Source organism: Hylaeus anthracinus, unplaced genomic scaffold (assembly GCF_026225885.1).
Source record: "Hylaeus anthracinus isolate JK02 unplaced genomic scaffold, UHH_iyHylAnth1.0_haploid 11997, whole genome shotgun sequence".
In the NCBI taxonomy this organism is placed as follows: domain Eukaryota; kingdom Metazoa; phylum Arthropoda; class Insecta; order Hymenoptera; family Colletidae; genus Hylaeus; species Hylaeus anthracinus.
This window is the reverse complement of record NW_026534344.1, coordinates 6,549,321-6,565,702: the sequence shown is the minus strand read 5'-3', so window position 1 is coordinate 6,565,702 and position 16,382 is coordinate 6,549,321. Positions and strand designations below refer to the sequence as shown.

The 16,382-nt window shown below is 37.6% G+C and overlaps 1 protein-coding gene and 1 long non-coding RNA gene across 20 annotated transcripts in view; one reads left to right on the top strand and one right to left on the bottom strand.

Moving 5' to 3' along the window:
- The window catches only part of LOC128889304 (ankyrin-3-like), a 91,711-nt gene that overhangs the window by 35,642 nt on the left and 39,687 nt on the right, over nucleotides 1-16,382 (top strand). For 17 of the 18 annotated variants that reach the window (XR_008460415.1, XM_054146836.1, XM_054146839.1 and 14 more), the window contains exons 9-19: nucleotides 63-359; nucleotides 688-885; nucleotides 1,008-1,154; nucleotides 1,248-1,397; nucleotides 1,503-1,643; nucleotides 1,731-1,886; nucleotides 1,963-2,061; nucleotides 2,252-2,449; nucleotides 2,528-2,711; nucleotides 4,859-4,963; nucleotides 15,899-16,027. Coding sequence is in view for 17 of the 18 variants with exons in the window: in XM_054146836.1 (XP_054002811.1) it covers nucleotides 63-359; nucleotides 688-885; nucleotides 1,008-1,154; nucleotides 1,248-1,397; nucleotides 1,503-1,643; nucleotides 1,731-1,886; nucleotides 1,963-2,061; nucleotides 2,252-2,449; nucleotides 2,528-2,711; nucleotides 4,859-4,963; nucleotides 15,899-16,027 (1,804 nt within the window). In the remaining variant the exon portion in view is untranslated. The remainder of the gene's footprint in view (nucleotides 1-62; nucleotides 360-687; nucleotides 886-1,007; nucleotides 1,155-1,247; nucleotides 1,398-1,502; nucleotides 1,644-1,730; nucleotides 1,887-1,962; nucleotides 2,062-2,251; nucleotides 2,450-2,527; nucleotides 2,712-4,858; nucleotides 4,964-15,898; nucleotides 16,028-16,382) is intronic. The other variant, XM_054146827.1, reaches the window with a different exon arrangement.
- On the bottom strand, nucleotides 183-7,195 carry LOC128889311 (uncharacterized). Of its 2 annotated transcripts, XR_008460418.1 has the most exons (4): nucleotides 6,349-7,195; nucleotides 5,455-5,607; nucleotides 2,216-2,375; nucleotides 183-286 (listed from the first exon to the last, which is right to left on the bottom strand). It is a non-coding gene; the product is annotated as an uncharacterized LOC128889311 (long non-coding RNA). The 2 variants fall into 2 exon arrangements; XR_008460417.1 differs by having other exon boundaries at nucleotides 5,455-7,195.

The following is a 16,382-nucleotide window of genomic DNA, read 5'->3' as shown; positions in this document are numbered from 1 at the left end:
TTGCGTTACAGGCGAAGGTTTCCTGGCGATCGAATCAGTTGACCCTCGTTTTCTGTTGACAGAACGGTCTTGCCCCGTTGCACATGGCTTCTCAAGGAGATCATGTTGACGCTGCGAGGATATTATTGTATCATCGTGCACCCGTAGACGAAGTGACGGTAGATTACTTGACGGCGCTACACGTGGCAGCTCACTGCGGACACGTACGAGTGGCTAAACTTCTACTCGATAGAAATGCCGATCCAAACGCACGAGCTCTAAACGGCTTCACTCCACTCCATATTGCCTGTAAGAAGAACAGACTGAAGGTCGTTGAGCTCCTTTTAAAGCACAAAGCTAGCATCGAAGCTACCACAGAGGTATTTATTCTCATCTTCGCATTAGTTTAGTAGCCTAGTAACTCACATCATAGATATTATTGTACTAGTCGCTCCTTCTATATTTGTCTCGCAATCGGTTCAAATATCGAGAAACGTTAATTCTGGAACTGTACGCTCGTCTTATTTCTTCGAGCCAAAAACTCGATAACGTGAAAATCTATATCAATCGGTGTAGAGTTCTAGGGTTGATGTAATTTACTGATAGTTTGGGGGAAGAGAGATTATTAAAAATAGTGAATTTGTTAAAAGTAATAATTAAAGGGATATTATTATTTCTTAGTAATAACAGATTTATTTTATTACTTAGTCTGGATTGACGCCCCTACACGTAGCGAGTTTTATGGGGTGCATGAACATAGTGATTTATTTATTGCAACATGCAGCTAGTCCTGATATACCAACTGTGAGAGGCGAAACGCCTTTGCATTTAGCTGCCAGAGCGAATCAGACTGATATTATCAGGATACTTCTTAGAAATGGTGCCCAAGTTGACGCCAGAGCAAGGGTAAAGAAAAATATTTAATATTCGTAATATGTTTCGCGTTAATTTTGTTAGTACGTCTTTTTAACTTTGCACTTTCATATTGATGTGTAAAATTCAACATGTATAAAACGTTAACATCGCAGGAAGAACAAACACCACTTCACGTTGCTTCTCGGTTGGGTAATGTTGACATTGTAATGTTATTACTTCAACACGGTGCCGATGTCGATGCTACGACGAAAGATTTATATACACCGCTTCATATTGCTGCTAAAGAGGGTCAAGAAGAGGTACAATATATTATTGTTGTTATTATTAAAAATTCAACGGATAGTTGTGCCTTTCTACGTAATGTTGATTTTAATACTCGTTTTCCTATGTAGGTTGCATCCGTTTTGTTAGAAAACGGCGCATCGCTTACCGCTACAACCAAAAAGGGATTCACTCCGTTGCATTTGGCAGCTAAATATGGTAACATGAACGTTGCTAGATTATTGTTGCAAAAGAATGCACCAGTTGATGCTCAAGGAAAGGTTAGAGGAATTTCTATCGCGTTATCTTATGTTATCATACGATATCGTTATCAGTGTATTACAACCGATTTTTGTTTATGTACTAATCACGTTAATTAAATGTAGAACGGCGTTACTCCACTTCATGTGGCATCTCACTATGATCATCAAAATGTAGCACTGCTTTTACTTGATAAGGGTGCATCGCCTCATGCTATGGCTAAAAATGGCCATACACCACTGCATATCGCTGCACGTAAAAATCAGGTAAGCAATAATAACAGAAGCTATAAATTGAAAAAAATTATGTCGAATAGTGTTAATGGCAACAACATTTCTTTGTGTTTGATGCAGATGGATATTGCAACTACTTTATTAGAATACGGAGCAAAAGCAAACGCGGAATCAAAAGCAGGATTTACGCCGCTACATTTGAGTGCACAAGAAGGCCACACCGATATGTCAACGCTACTTATCGAGCACAAAGCAGATACAAATCACAAAGCTAAGGTAATACGAATCACATAATAGGTTGGATGTTACGATTTGTTAATTACTTTTTATTGAGTAACTTTTATTTTTGTAGAATGGTCTCACGCCGCTTCATTTGTGCGCACAAGAAGACAAAGTTAACGTTGCCTCTATCCTCGTTAAAAATGGTGCTCAGATTGATGCTAAAACGAAGGTATGACAACCTACTCAATGCATAAAATTTCTTTTGTTTTAGTGCATCATTATTTTGTATTTATTTTATTTTGCAAGAGTACGATGTTAAAGCTAAAAGATTATTAGTAAAATATTTGGTAGAATTCAATATCATAATAATACTGTCAATTTACTTAGATAAAGACAAACACGATTTGTTTTCATTCCAGGCTGGTTATACTCCATTACACGTGGCAGCTCATTTCGGCCAGGCAGCTATGGTACGATTCCTCTTGCGATCGGGTGCGGTTGTTGACAGTAGCACCAATGCAGGTTATACTCCGTTGCATCAAGCTGCACAACAGGGTCATACACTAGTGATCAATTTATTGTTGGAGGGTAAAGCTAAGCCAAACACTACGACTAACGTAAGTCAATTTTCGTTTCATACATATTTATAATACACTACTACGTATCGCTACGAAGAAATGTTTTGTTTCTTACAGAATGGCCAGACTGCGTTGGATATTGCACAAAAGCTTGGTTACATTAGCGTCATCGAAACTTTGAAAGTGGTTACGGAAACCGTCATTACAACAACTCACACCATTACAATAGAAGAGAAATACAGAGTCCAGGCTCCTGAATCAATGCAAGAGACATTTATGAGCGACAGTGAAGACGAAGGGGGTAAGTGCTTACTTCTTTTTTATTTAAAAAAATTTCAGTTCTTGCTTTATTTATAGTTTTTCAAAATTTGAATAAAATGTTGCGATGTCGTCTCGCATTGCAACAACAATTGGAAAACATAAAAGTATGTAATTTTAACGATCGAGCGGGCTAACGATCATCTGAAAATCCAATACAAAATTTAACATTCTAATTTGATTATTTATTATTCCAATTTAAGGTAATGCTTTAGTATTTTAGGAAATTATTTGACTAGAATATTAAATAGAATTTTATAATATAGGCACTAGCGTCAAGATGCTTGTAACGTAATTTTGCTTTTGTGATGCGCGCTTTTTATACATAGTTATAACAGCCCGTACTATAGCAGGGTTCATATTTATTCAAGCTTTAATCATTAATTTTTAATACATATTAGAATTGATCGCATGAAATTATTTCTTCTAATAGCAGATTCAATTGAAACTTATTTGAAATAAATATTTATACACACGTAGTTAAGCATATTATTTTCACTCGTGAAAAAGATAATAATTAATTCTAATCACACGCTTTTCTATTATTGATCGTGTTTCTTACCACTTCAGCACAAGATTCTTTAAATAAGTAGTTACCGATTGGTAGTAGTTTCACACGATATATTTTACGATACTAACAGATTGGTGCTTAGAATACAATTATCTCGCGGGGTTTTACATTTCGATAGCATTTCGTTAAAGAAATGACTATTCCTATATATACATATATTGATACATTATCACGTAAATTGCAATTTACTAGAGTAAAAATTTAATTGCACTAACTAAAAAAAATAAAACATTCAAATATATACAATGATTATGAGTATATAATAACCGCACTTTCCACGTCATTACATTTTAGTACTGACGATTCGTTTTAAACTGCATGTGTTTAGAGCATGAGAGCATAGAAAGATGAAATTTGTTTGAATGCATACCATGATTCCTATGACGACTTTTCCAGTACAAATTAGTAATATTCCCTTACCCCGAATATAATAATTATACAGCCGATTATCGGGCAACAAAAGCCCTGACACTCATCGACAACTACTCACGAATTCGATCGCAATACCAGCTACGACGCCTTACTTGATAAAACGGAAAAAGTGTTTAGAGCCATAAGTATTTTCAAAATTTCAGATTTAGAATCGAAGTGCTAGATGGTGATATATTATTTGCTTGTCTTGTTGCGTTTATGTTACGTTCATTTCGCAAGAGCATGTGTTTAGCATATGTTCACTGGGTTGTTGCTATAAAGAATATACTTAACTTTTCTACCAGTATAGTTTCTAGATGTAAAAAATTAAATTTAGTATTCAAAGATGTTTTGATTATTTTATGTATAACATCATAGACCTCAAGGGTTTAGAATTTCAGCGGAAACGTTCAGTAACGTAGTTGCCTCCTTACACAGGTAATATTATTTAATGCTTCTTATCAGTAGTTACTTAGAATCAATTATAAATCGAATATTATTTTCGCAAATTTATTTTGAAAATTTAAAACAATGTTGCTTTGCAGTTATCTGTGTAAGATTTGTATAATAAATAGTATATACATCGTAGAATAACGTATATTGGATTAGATGAAACGAAGCTGAGTACAATGAACAGTAAATATATAACAGGTTTGCTTGTTTGCTGTAATACTTATTCAATTAATAACGAAAATTTAAAGGTAACATCAATCAGGAGAGCAAGTTTTCATGATTAAATTTATGTAATAAATTCTTCCTTTCTATTATGATACTTATAATAAACTACCAGGTTTTTATTATCTTTTGTATTTAAATGGAAGAGCCTAAGAGGAAATGCATTTAGTTACATTTATGTAGTTTTACTCTGTGATGTTACATTATTACACGCCAAAAAGACGTAAAATCGCTTCTAATCGGAATTATTAAGAATTTCTTTAGTGCTCGTGAACTGAGTGGTAGATTCCGAAATAGTCGAAGCAAACGAACAAAACTGCGTTCTCGATTTCTCGGAGATCTCGATCTCCTGTTCCGTAAGGTCGGCTATTTAACAACCCAGTGATAGCGAAATTTAGAAACAGTGTTTATGGTGCAAAATTAGCATTTTGATAAAAAAAAAAAGTGACCTTACTCGACGGCGTACAATGTAGGTGGTGATGAAATCGGCATGGCAGCCATGAATGTGTACGGGCAGCCTCCACACGCGCAACACGTGTATCTTCCTTCTTACTACCAGGGCCAAATGACCTATACCCGTAAGTTGTCTGTACTCTGTTTCTGTCACTCTTTTACATATCACACGTGCGCGCAACATTCTACATCTCTCTCTATATATATACATACATACAGACATGTACATATATCAGCATATGGGTACGTAAATGAATTCTGCGTACGTGCGCATTGTGTCATTCACTTCCTTTTTTTCTTTTTTGAAAATTCATTTGCAAACATCGTAGGACTTCTCGTATTTTATGCCTACTTTTAATAGTTCGTGTCGTCGCAATTTAGATATTCATATGTCCAACGATTTGTTTAATGCCAAAAATTGAAATTTACTCTCTTTCTTTACGTAAAAACTCTAGTTTTTCTTTAGCTAGCTATTAACTGATTGAAACTGTGGTCGAAACGTTTTTCTGAAAGATTTTTGTATATTTTATACTTGTTAGTTTGTCATAGTGTAGGTACTTTTTCTTTTTAATTGTACTGCGCGAAGACTTACATACAGAGACATGCACAGACATACCTCTCCCCGAACCGCTACTCGTTCACACTCTGTTTCGTTGACCATCCTTGTTGCTCCATTTCTCCTTGTAAAATTGCAAGCCTCCGTATCTTTGAAACGCCTGTAGTAGTTGTGAAACCTTCTCGACGATATTTACGCTTTGAGTTTCTAACACTGCAAACAATTTGTGTTGTATTATACAAAGTACTCCAAATGCTATCGAAATTTAAAAGCAATTTCGTTTGTTGTGAGTTTTTAATTGCAACGATTAATTACACTACCAATTATGTGATTGTAAAGAAGACGTTTATTTTATTTTAATTTTGTATACATAAATGAAAACGTGGAGGGGGGAGGGGGAGGGGGAGATTTATTTGACAGTAACATGGTCAATAGCCGTCGAAATAAATAGCTTCGTTGAAATGGTAAATAGGAATAATCGTTTTGAAAATGTTGGGAATGGTTTTTTTTTTTAGTATTATTTTTTAGAGAAGTGTGCAGTTATAGATCAGTTGTGTACGCGGTACAAAACAGTAATTGTATATATAGAAGTGGCGTTATTCTTGCTACTTATAATTCAACGAGATCATTATCATCTGTCCATTAGTCGTTACACTAGAAGTATCGCACATGAAGTTCCATTTATTATGTACGAGTCATAAGTGTCATTTCGTCATTACTGTATTTATATGTTTGCTGCGTCACTATACTCGCGTTGAAACCAGAATTTACGTTGTCATTTTGTTTCAATTCGACGTCATAGAGTATCGAACATTCTTTTTTGACACGTCATTGATTTAAAAAAAAAGAAACAAACGGTAAACGAGTCTAGTTTTTTGTTGTTGTTGTACGAGCATACATTATTAATAGAACATTGTGAATATCTACAGATTGGCCGCTATCTAATTTAATTACCTCGAATAAATTGCATGTTTATCATGACAGGAGATATTGAGCTTGTAGACAGTTTTTCTTCTTCTACGTAAGACGTATTAAATATCTTGTAAATAATTAGAAACTCATTTTGCAGTTTTTCTGTGACTTGTCAACAAGCCTATAATTACAAAAAGATTCCAGTGTTCACAAGACACTTATCCAAATACTGTTTGCGGAGACTGTTCGAAGAGAATTGGGAACAGTTTCTATAAACAGCGTCTGGATAAATATCTCACAAACCGGCTTCGCCGATATCTTACAAACTGGTTGTTACTCTTCGTGTTAATGTTTACACGAATCCTTTAATATTGCTACCATTATTACATTATTTCTCCTGAAAGAGAGCCATCTGCATTGGCTAAACGTCAAGAATATTTGTTACTCTTTCGATAAAGTTTGCTCCTACCGCTAAAACAACTCGACTTTCGTACTGCCTAATTTTTTTCCAAAATTTGAAAGTTGTATACAGTAACAGAAAAATTGTAGAAACACAATGGTGATGCTAGGTGAGTCGAGATTTACCGCCATAAATTAAATGCCCGTGCAGTTCTCTCCCGTTTTGGAATATAAAACAAAGAACACTACAGTACGTTAATGAAGTAGGGCGCGTTACTACTGTTAATGCAATTTGCATAATAACGAGTCGTGCGATCATTATGGCAGTCGGCAGGAACAGACTCGGGCTTGTGTGATCTGTTTTGACGTATCAACCACGTACATACACGCATTCTGCTTCAGCTGTTGTGCAACAGCCAGTGTGCGTCCTGTACTATATTATTCGTGCAATTAGCCTAACCCCTGCTAGCTGGCTAGCCGCCAAATACGATTCACGACCAAAATACCGAAATTTATATAACGAACTTGTTTTCCTTATTTTTTCGTTCGATTTTTTCTCCTCCTTTCGAATCAGCGCTCAATTAATTTCCGCGAATTCTTTTTACGCGCATCGTATATTTTTGTGTAAGGACGTGAGAAACGCGGATAAGGTGATCAACGAACACTAACGGCGGCAGTTAACATTAATTGATCACGTTACACCGTAAATGGGGCGTGCACACACTTTGCGAAGTACAGAGGGCTACGTGTGTCCGTTCGTGCTCTTCAAAATTCTACGCAGCTATAATCGTGGAATGCACCAATTTTCTCCGTTAAAAGATGAGACGTTGGCTGCCATGAAAATTTCTACGAGTTTAACATTTTATTTTCGGACGACTGGAAACTGGATAATCTAATCTATGTCGTAGTTGGATTATGGATAATTATATAAATACATATTTCTACAGATACAGATAAGAGAATGAAATTTAAATAAAAGTATTTCTTATCTTCCAAACAGTGTAACGTGTATTTTATATTGTTGATATTTTACATATTTTTGAATCTGTACTATCTTCATACGATTTCTTATATTTCCAGTTGCCATAAATCCATAAACATCCGAAGTCCAGCCGGTACTCATTTTTGTAACCTCGCCAAACTCACGAATTCGATCCAAATTTATTTTCTTTGCACTAACTTTCATCATTAATTTTTCAGTTCCTTACTGAAATGCTCTGTCGCATAGTAAACGTTAGAACGCCACGTCTCTCGCGCAATGAATTGTATCGAAGGAAAACTTTTTCGAATCTCATACTCCTCAACAAATTATCCCTCTGCGTTGCTTCATTCACGCAATTTGTGGTTATTAACAAAGTCGTTGTCTTCGATTATTCACATTTTCATAAGTTAATGTACCAGATCTGGATTTATTTATGGATCGATCTGCGAATATCCATTTTGTTTCTACAATTATGTGATTTCTTAATATCTCATGTTTGTCTAACGCACAGTCTTCGTTGTTACCTACTTACTTGACATATCAGTGCTACAAGTTCAAAGATTTATCCGTACAAGATCGATAGTAACGCTAAAAAAGAGAGGTTCGCAAGAAAACTGTCGATACGTCGCCAAGTAAATCTTCTTTTTCGACACGTTTTTCTGAAAACGGAGTTCCAAGACTTTGACAAGCTAAGAATAATTATCATCGCCTAGTAGCAGCTAGTTTGTTTTTCAGCTCTGCTGGTGTCACGGTTCGCGTTATCGTTACGCAGTTGCTCTTAAAGGTGCTCGCGTGCGCGCCGTGAAAAAAATTATCCATTGCCAACGATTGCATCCGTTCGCGCTTCTTAGATCGCGCGTGAGGAAGAAAAAAGATTGCAAGCGTTTGAGATGTAAATAAAGTAGCGGAAAAGCTTCGTAGGCAGTTACTATTATAAAATTGGTGATTCACGGAATGAGGTCACGTTTCTGCTAGGTAGTCTTGCGTCGAACTTGTATTAATCTTCGGCCAGTCGCTGTTCCTGACCCCGCCGGTGCTAGCACGCGACAAAATACCGCGGAAGAAAGGAAGCATTCAGGGCGAGCGGTTAATGCAATTTAACAAATCAAATCTAATTCGCCGTGCACGTTGTGACTTGCGTAACGTGGACCTCCAGTAATAGTGAACACCCTGGAGCGGTGAATACGAGGGACGGGCGGTTGCCAAATTTTCTCGGATCACTTGGGATCGAGCTTGATCGACTTGGTCGAGCACTTGAGTGTATCGACGAGTGAAACCGATGTGGACGACTGTAGAGAAGTGTGGCGGGGCTGCAATTACGAGGCCCGTGGTCATCAATGAATGCGTAGCGATAAACGCGCGCTCGTAAATTTTAATTCGTGCAACCTAGCTCGCGACCCGTGGACGTTTAGTCGAGTCGGTGATGTAATTAGTCCTGTACGTAGCGTACATCGTCAGTACATCGTGTTCACTGAGCCGAGCACAGAGTTACAACGGTGTGCCGAACTGGTCGTACGTTGGAAGTGCGGTTGTTGCTGTCTTCGCCTGTCCACGGTGTTCGATAAGAATACCGACATCTCGTGATTTTTCTCACGCGAAACCACTGGACGAACATTTTCCGATCGCGTTCCCGCGGTTTTTCTTTTCACCCTCGACGCTAATATAGCAGAAGATATGGCCAAGGGACGAACGAAACGAAAGGAGTCGAGGAAGATAGCGTGTTGCGGGTGTACATCCAGCAGGAACAGCGACACTTTATGTAAATATTCATTCGTTGTTGCACGATTATTCCTTGCGATTGGTGTTGCTTGAATAAACCTCCTGGAGTTGTTCGAGATTACTGATAGGATTGTTGAATCAAAGTTCTATGTTCTGTTCGTGACGATATCGATGAAGAAGCGTTGGTCTGTTAAAGAATAGGATTCGGAGAAACTAGGTAACGCTTCAGAGGTACTGGCATGTGGGATACCTGAGAATATCTATTATGCGATCGGAATTTTGGCAAATAGTATCTGTCACGTGGGTTTCTGTGATAATATAGAGCGTAGGATTGTACGAGTATTTACATTTCTCGTTCCAAACAGAACTTCATGCCTTGTCAATTCTATCTTTAAATATATTTTTACAGTATCGTAAACGTACGATATTTCAGAGTAGGTGGAGTATTAAGGTGAGGTTTAGTGGACAAAATAAGTCATTGTCTGAAACGTGTATTTTGAAAACTAAATTTAAATTTGTTATTGTTATTGTTGTTTGTTAATCTGTAACCTATGATAGCTTTAAAAAAATATGGGTGACGTATGGATCAAAAGAGCGTTCAGTTCGTCTATAACATGAAAAGGAACAAGATACTCTTGATCTGTATGGGCGTGGTTCGTTAGACGAAAAAATAAGTCATCTTCTGGAATGTGTATTTTGAGAACTAATTATCGCAGTACTAGAATTTAGAAGTTAATAATAGCAAATAAACTTCAATAGTTCTTTCAGAATTAAAATACAAAGATTTTCAATATATTAGGTAAATATTAGATATAGTTAAGGGTAGTTTATACATATTTCCGTCTATTATGGATTTTTCTCAAATTATTACTTTTTGCATTTATATCACACTAAGAAACGTTTCGAAAGATAAATTCTCAGTGAACATCGCGAATGTATAGAAAAGCTCTTTGTACGATAATTATCATGGTACACACAAAGTGATAACCGATGCTTCCAAAGCGATAATGAAAGGCCACGCGACTTTGTTGTTACACGCGTGAACGTGTTAACTGTAGTTAAATATTCATTCCAGACGGGTTCTTGTGAAAGCAGATAAATGTACAAAAAAGTTCATTTGCAAGTACATGCACAGTGAATCTCTGAAACCTATTTCTACTACCAGAAAAGTAGTTAAAAATTTGTATATGATTAATTAAATGTTTTAATCAGTGGAAACAGTTCAATTATATAAAAATCGAAATTCATACGTTTCTTATTTGAACGATTGAGTAACGTCATTAAACATAAGGTCGGAGTATACACAGGCGTACGAACACCTGGAAATCATATGTTTCATGATTGGAAAGATGATGCAGTAGCAACGAATAGGTATCATGATTATAGTACGCGAGGTTTCGTATCGTTTACTAGAAACAGTAGTACTACTAGCAATTTTATTAATCGAAGGATTTTCTTTAAAATATTTGTATTTATATTAAAATAATTTAAGTTGTTTTATTTTATTATTAGTAAGGTGTTTCGTAAGCGTGTTTAACGGTTAAATATATAGGATTCTTGTTTATTTTAGTCATGATAACTTAAGTTCAAAGGGCGAATCTACCCTTCAAAATTTCAGCCTTGTTATCTTGAAATATGTTATCGAGGAACTAGGAAGTTTTTTAATAAATTCATCGTGGTCTTTGACGGACAATTATAGGGTCTTATTTTCTGACAAAACTGAAAACGGAAATGCGAAACACACCTGTGAATACATGAGAGGTATATCTTCTTATCTTCGTAACTATTGCCGCATGCGTGCGTTACACATGTACGATTGTACCCATTGCTGTTCGAAGGCGATCATTCCAATTAATCTTCATTGTTTTTAAAGTTCACAAAACGTGCCGACTACCTTTTTTAATTGAAAATCAAACCTGTGCAATTTTGAGGTTCGAACTCTCGCACTCTGTCTAGCTTCTCTCAGTAATAGACCCAATATCCCTTTAAACATTCCATTCGAAACAATTCGAATCCTTTTGCGTGGCTGCGCACAGCACATACCGATGTCCTCTTCGGCTCATAAACCTAAATACCCGCGCAGAATTAGACGCATATTTACGTTTCTGTCGCTATACAAGTGCCACGCGACATTGCAGTCAAAGACGAATTCGAAGTCGTTAACGGGAAATCGCATATCGTTCGCCGTTTTCGCGGTGCGCAGTGGGTCATCTGTGGAAAACTGGTTGCAGTTTCCGTTTGAAAATAAGTTCCTCGTACGTGACTTTATGAACGTAGGAAGTGCATTGATATTCGCGTCGCGGAACGATACCGGGCGGCCCATATTGAAACGATTATCTCGGGACGAGGCCTAATGCAGCGATGGAACGTGTCGAAAGTACCAGGCCCATAAAACGACGGAGAAGAGAAACGGAGCGGTTGGTCGTCTCGCTTAATTGGGCGACAGAAGGAACGTGACTGTGATCCTCGCTCGTGACATAACAACGAGACGGACATGAATGACATAAGACGCGAACGATGATATCGCGATGATCGCCGTTTGGAGGGGCGACGATCAAGGCCGGCTAGTTAACGTTACAGCGGAGAAAAAAGAACAATTTTGCTCGATACGTGTTCTTCTCATTGGTTCTTGGAATCTAACGTCTATTACCAGAGACCAGTCGCGCGTTATGCGAGTTTCCACATGGCGACGAGCACTGGCGCCAGGCATATGACAGTTTAAAGGGCAGTTATCGCGGCCAAAATTGAAGAATTTCTTTTCAATCTTAAGGCGATACAATTATACGAGTTGAGAATATATGACGAAGAGTTTCATATTAATATATCTGAAGTTGCTTTCCATTTCGCATAATCGATTTTATTTCATATCTTCTAAAAACTTGGAAACATTTAACAAAAATGCGTGATGCTGTAATTATGCTCCGCAGTGTATAACTGAGTCGCGTATTTATACAAGGAAAAAAATAATACATCTTATTGCTATAAAAATCATCTAACCGCCAAAAACATAAAATACGTAATTCTCCACGTGTTCGTAATAATTCGTTCAACCACGATACCTTCAAGAACTTTATTTCAAGCTTGTAGAAAAGATATCGACAACGAAGAGCCTACCGGCGCCGAACGACCCCGGTAGAGCAAGCATAACGTCTCTGCTCCGCGGTTCGCTGGCTCAATGACGAATGGCGCCATTTCAAACGACGTGTTCCCTGTGCGAGAAAACTGTTGCCACTAATAACCGAGCGTAGATTCCCCTCGGCATAACGCGTCTGCGGCACGATTACTCGACGATAAACGTATATTACGATTGCAAAGCGTCGACCGACGTGACGCAGCGACGCGAACAATCGGATGATAGGTTCGCGCGAATCTCCCTTGCATCTGGTTAAAAGTGACGAACCCGAGCCACGATGCCCAGTCATCGCGATCGCGAACCAGTAGACAGCGTTTTCGTGAGCTTTCTCGCGGTGAGTGACGTTCGCTTTCCTTTATTTTCGAGTCTCCCCAGTTCCATCAGCTCGCGTTGTTGCGCTAAAGTGACACGTGACACACGCGAAATCGCGAATTCGATTAACGCCGGTGCAGCGAGAAATAAATTAAGTGTCGCCGTCGATTACCAGGCGTTTCTGTACTATTCTAGTCTATGACGTTCTCGGTTAACTTACATTCAACAAGATTCGACGTGATTACACGGCTAGTTTTCCGAAGCGCGCGAGCGCTCTCGGGAAGATATAGGTCACTGGCTATGAGGTCAACTATTCGTAGTGGAAGCTGCTTAGAATGTGTGCTCAGAAATGCTTCGGGAAGGTGTCCTTGAACACCCGCTAAAATTAGAGATTTTGCGTTACAGTTTCTCCATGCGGTATCTTTACCGGCCAGTTGTTCGGTATTTATATTAATTTTAGATGCCGTCGATACCACGGTTCGCGGGCTCGAGATAACGAATGACATCATTTCCATGTTTACGAACTGCCTCTGAAATGTCATGAGTAGAAGGGATGAAAGACGACCGTTGGCATTGCCATTCAGAAAGGAATCGGAGTGTGGTTGTATGGTTGGATTATTTCAAGGATAATTTCGCAGGAATTCGTCTATAGATCTATTTCATCTATCAGCTTACCGTTGCTGTAACTTTTAGATGATCGATTACACCGATTCGTTTTGTCAGTTGGTTAGTTTTCGCGGAGTTGCGAACGTACGACGATAAATCTTTTGGATAAACGTCTTTCGAACGAATCGACCTCTGTTTATCGCTGCGAGGACGGAATGTTTCAAATTGGATGCAGAGAATAAGCTTTTGTTTTCTTTCAATGGGGATTTGGATATTATATTATTATCGTCTCTTGAACTTGAATATTACCCGATAAAAAGACCTGTGTTTAATTTTTTTTTTAACGCTTGGTACCTGTTAGTGACTGCATGAAAGAGAATGAAATAAACGAATACTTAATTTTTGAAATAACAACGAGTTTTGTTAACACTTCGTAAATATCGAACGATTTCATACAATTTGAAGGTGAAAGTTTGCGAATTTGACGCGTGCGATTTCAGGAGAATACAAATATGACGAGTGTCGTGCGAACCTTGAGGAGGAAGCAACAAAAGGATACACTACAGAATGTCAAAGAAACTGTTTACTTTATTTCCTTACGCTTCGAAACGATCAAACGATGTCAAAAGTAATCGTTAAACCCGAACTAAAGTGTAATTCGCTTCAAATAAGTTAAAATTTAATTACCAGAAAACGAAACAGTACAAATTTTTGCATTAATTCTAATCTAACACTAAACCCGAGTAGCACAGAAAAACGAAATAATTTTTATTCCAATTAGACCTAAATTGGTTTAGTTGCTATAATAACACGAGCGATGAGTTTGTAGGCTGGTCGTTTATTAGATAATTGTGCTCTGCAATCTTGATATATCTGATGAGAAACGTTCGAGATTACAGATTGTGATTGAGCAACCGTGTAGAGCTTTATCAGTTGTGTGGAAAAGACGGTGCCGATTGTACGTGTCCCTTTATGCTCTCAGTTTTTCCATTTCTTTCGTGGCGCACCTTACGCGCGTGAATTATTCGCAATCAGTTATAACGGATAGGTAAGCAACCTGTATTATCGCTGTACGTGGAAGCATTGTTCGATACCGTCAAGCTTTCAGCAAGTGTTAACCGGTTGGTTATCAGTGGTTTATACACGTGGATATACGTGCGCTACGTGCAAACAAGACCGAACAGTTTAAACATTATTCTAACGCAGTGGAGCCTTGATTATGCGAACAAATCGTGGTACACGCTGTTAGTGTAATCCAACGTTTCCGATAATGATGTTGTTTCTTCGTGTAGATTATTTAGTTTGAAGTTTAGTTTGATTATTCAGCTTCGAAGCTTGAACTTCGTTTCAATTTTTCATCGTATTGTATGTTTTACTCATAAATAATCCGCTCTGATACGTCTCTTTTGATAAGACTAATCGAGGCCAGTTGTATCCGAATATGTATTATCAAAACATTTCACAGTCTTGAATTTTCTTGTCAAATTTTTAATATAGTCTTCAAAATCAGGAATCTAATCGTTACGTCAGACAGTCAGACAGTGGTCTCCATCGTTATGTTAGACTCGCGAGTATCTGAAATAATTTGTACATTTGTACGACTTACGTGTTTCTCGGTCAACTGATAATCGTGAATGTTATCTGTTAACTGGGACACTCGAAGCCTCGCGATAGAGCTCAAACACTGCATTCTGAAAATACACTTTCTGCACTCATACAATTGGAATTCGTATTCATTTTTGTTGTTTTTAGCTCTCACAATAGCATCAAGACTGCGCTCACGCGGGCGGGAGTTTCTTAACAATCATCAGCGGGACGATATTATTTGATTGTTATCGGTTTATGTCTCGGAGCGCCGAGTAAGGCTAAAAAATGACGTTCTTAAGAGGGAAAGCCACCTTGAACGCACGAAAAATAAAAATCATAACTGTATTCATCATTTTTCTCGAAGACAATTAATAATTTAATAAAAGATCTGCTTCTAATGTTTATTATATACGTATCGAATAATAAAGAAAATAATGTTCAATGTCCAAATAAAAATAATTTTTTTATCATTCTATTTACATATAACAAGCTTTACCTAACAGATTTTCCATTGAGTCAATTGTCTTCGAATAAGAAAAAAAAAAATTGTTGAATACAGCTATGATTTGCACGAGTCCAATGTGGCTTTCTCCTTTAAGTACATGATAACGCGACACTTAATCTCGCTTTTTTCGCTTGATTGGAATAGTTTCCATGGCAATGATTTCCCATTTATTTGCTGGCTCATACTCATTTATTTACATTGGTGCATATAATCTTTCACTTCGTTTACATTCTGTCCATGCGAGTTCAACCGTACTCTAGATTTATACATTCCTCCAGCTGGATTTTCCAAATTGCATTCGCGACAATTTCAGCGGTTACATAACGTTTCCTCTTTACATTGATCATAGGTGAAGATCCGATGCTTAGCGACCAACAGCAGTATCGATACATGACTGTTGACGATATGAAATCCATGGGGGATGACTCGATGCGTGTCAACGTGACAGACGACGAGAGGGATAATCGACATTCCGGAGGTGAGCTCAATTATTTACATAACTTACACGTAATTTCCATCGTAATTTGCCGGCTGATGTATTTTTAATTTAACTCTCTAATACAACATGTTGACTTGCGATCTATTGCTATCTAAAATAATTTCTTTAGTATACCTGGCTTAACGCGTCACCATGATATCGGTACTGCATCGAATATACCGATGTTATAGCTTTCTATTTAAAAAGTTGAGGTAAGCTCGCACTCTTCGCCCCGCCTCTACCAACAGAAAAGCTATTTCCACCACGTTTCGACTCTCTTGAACAACAATTTCCAGAGTTTGACGACTTTTCTGTGAGCCATAGCGTTCGAATTCAAAATATACGAATAAACTCA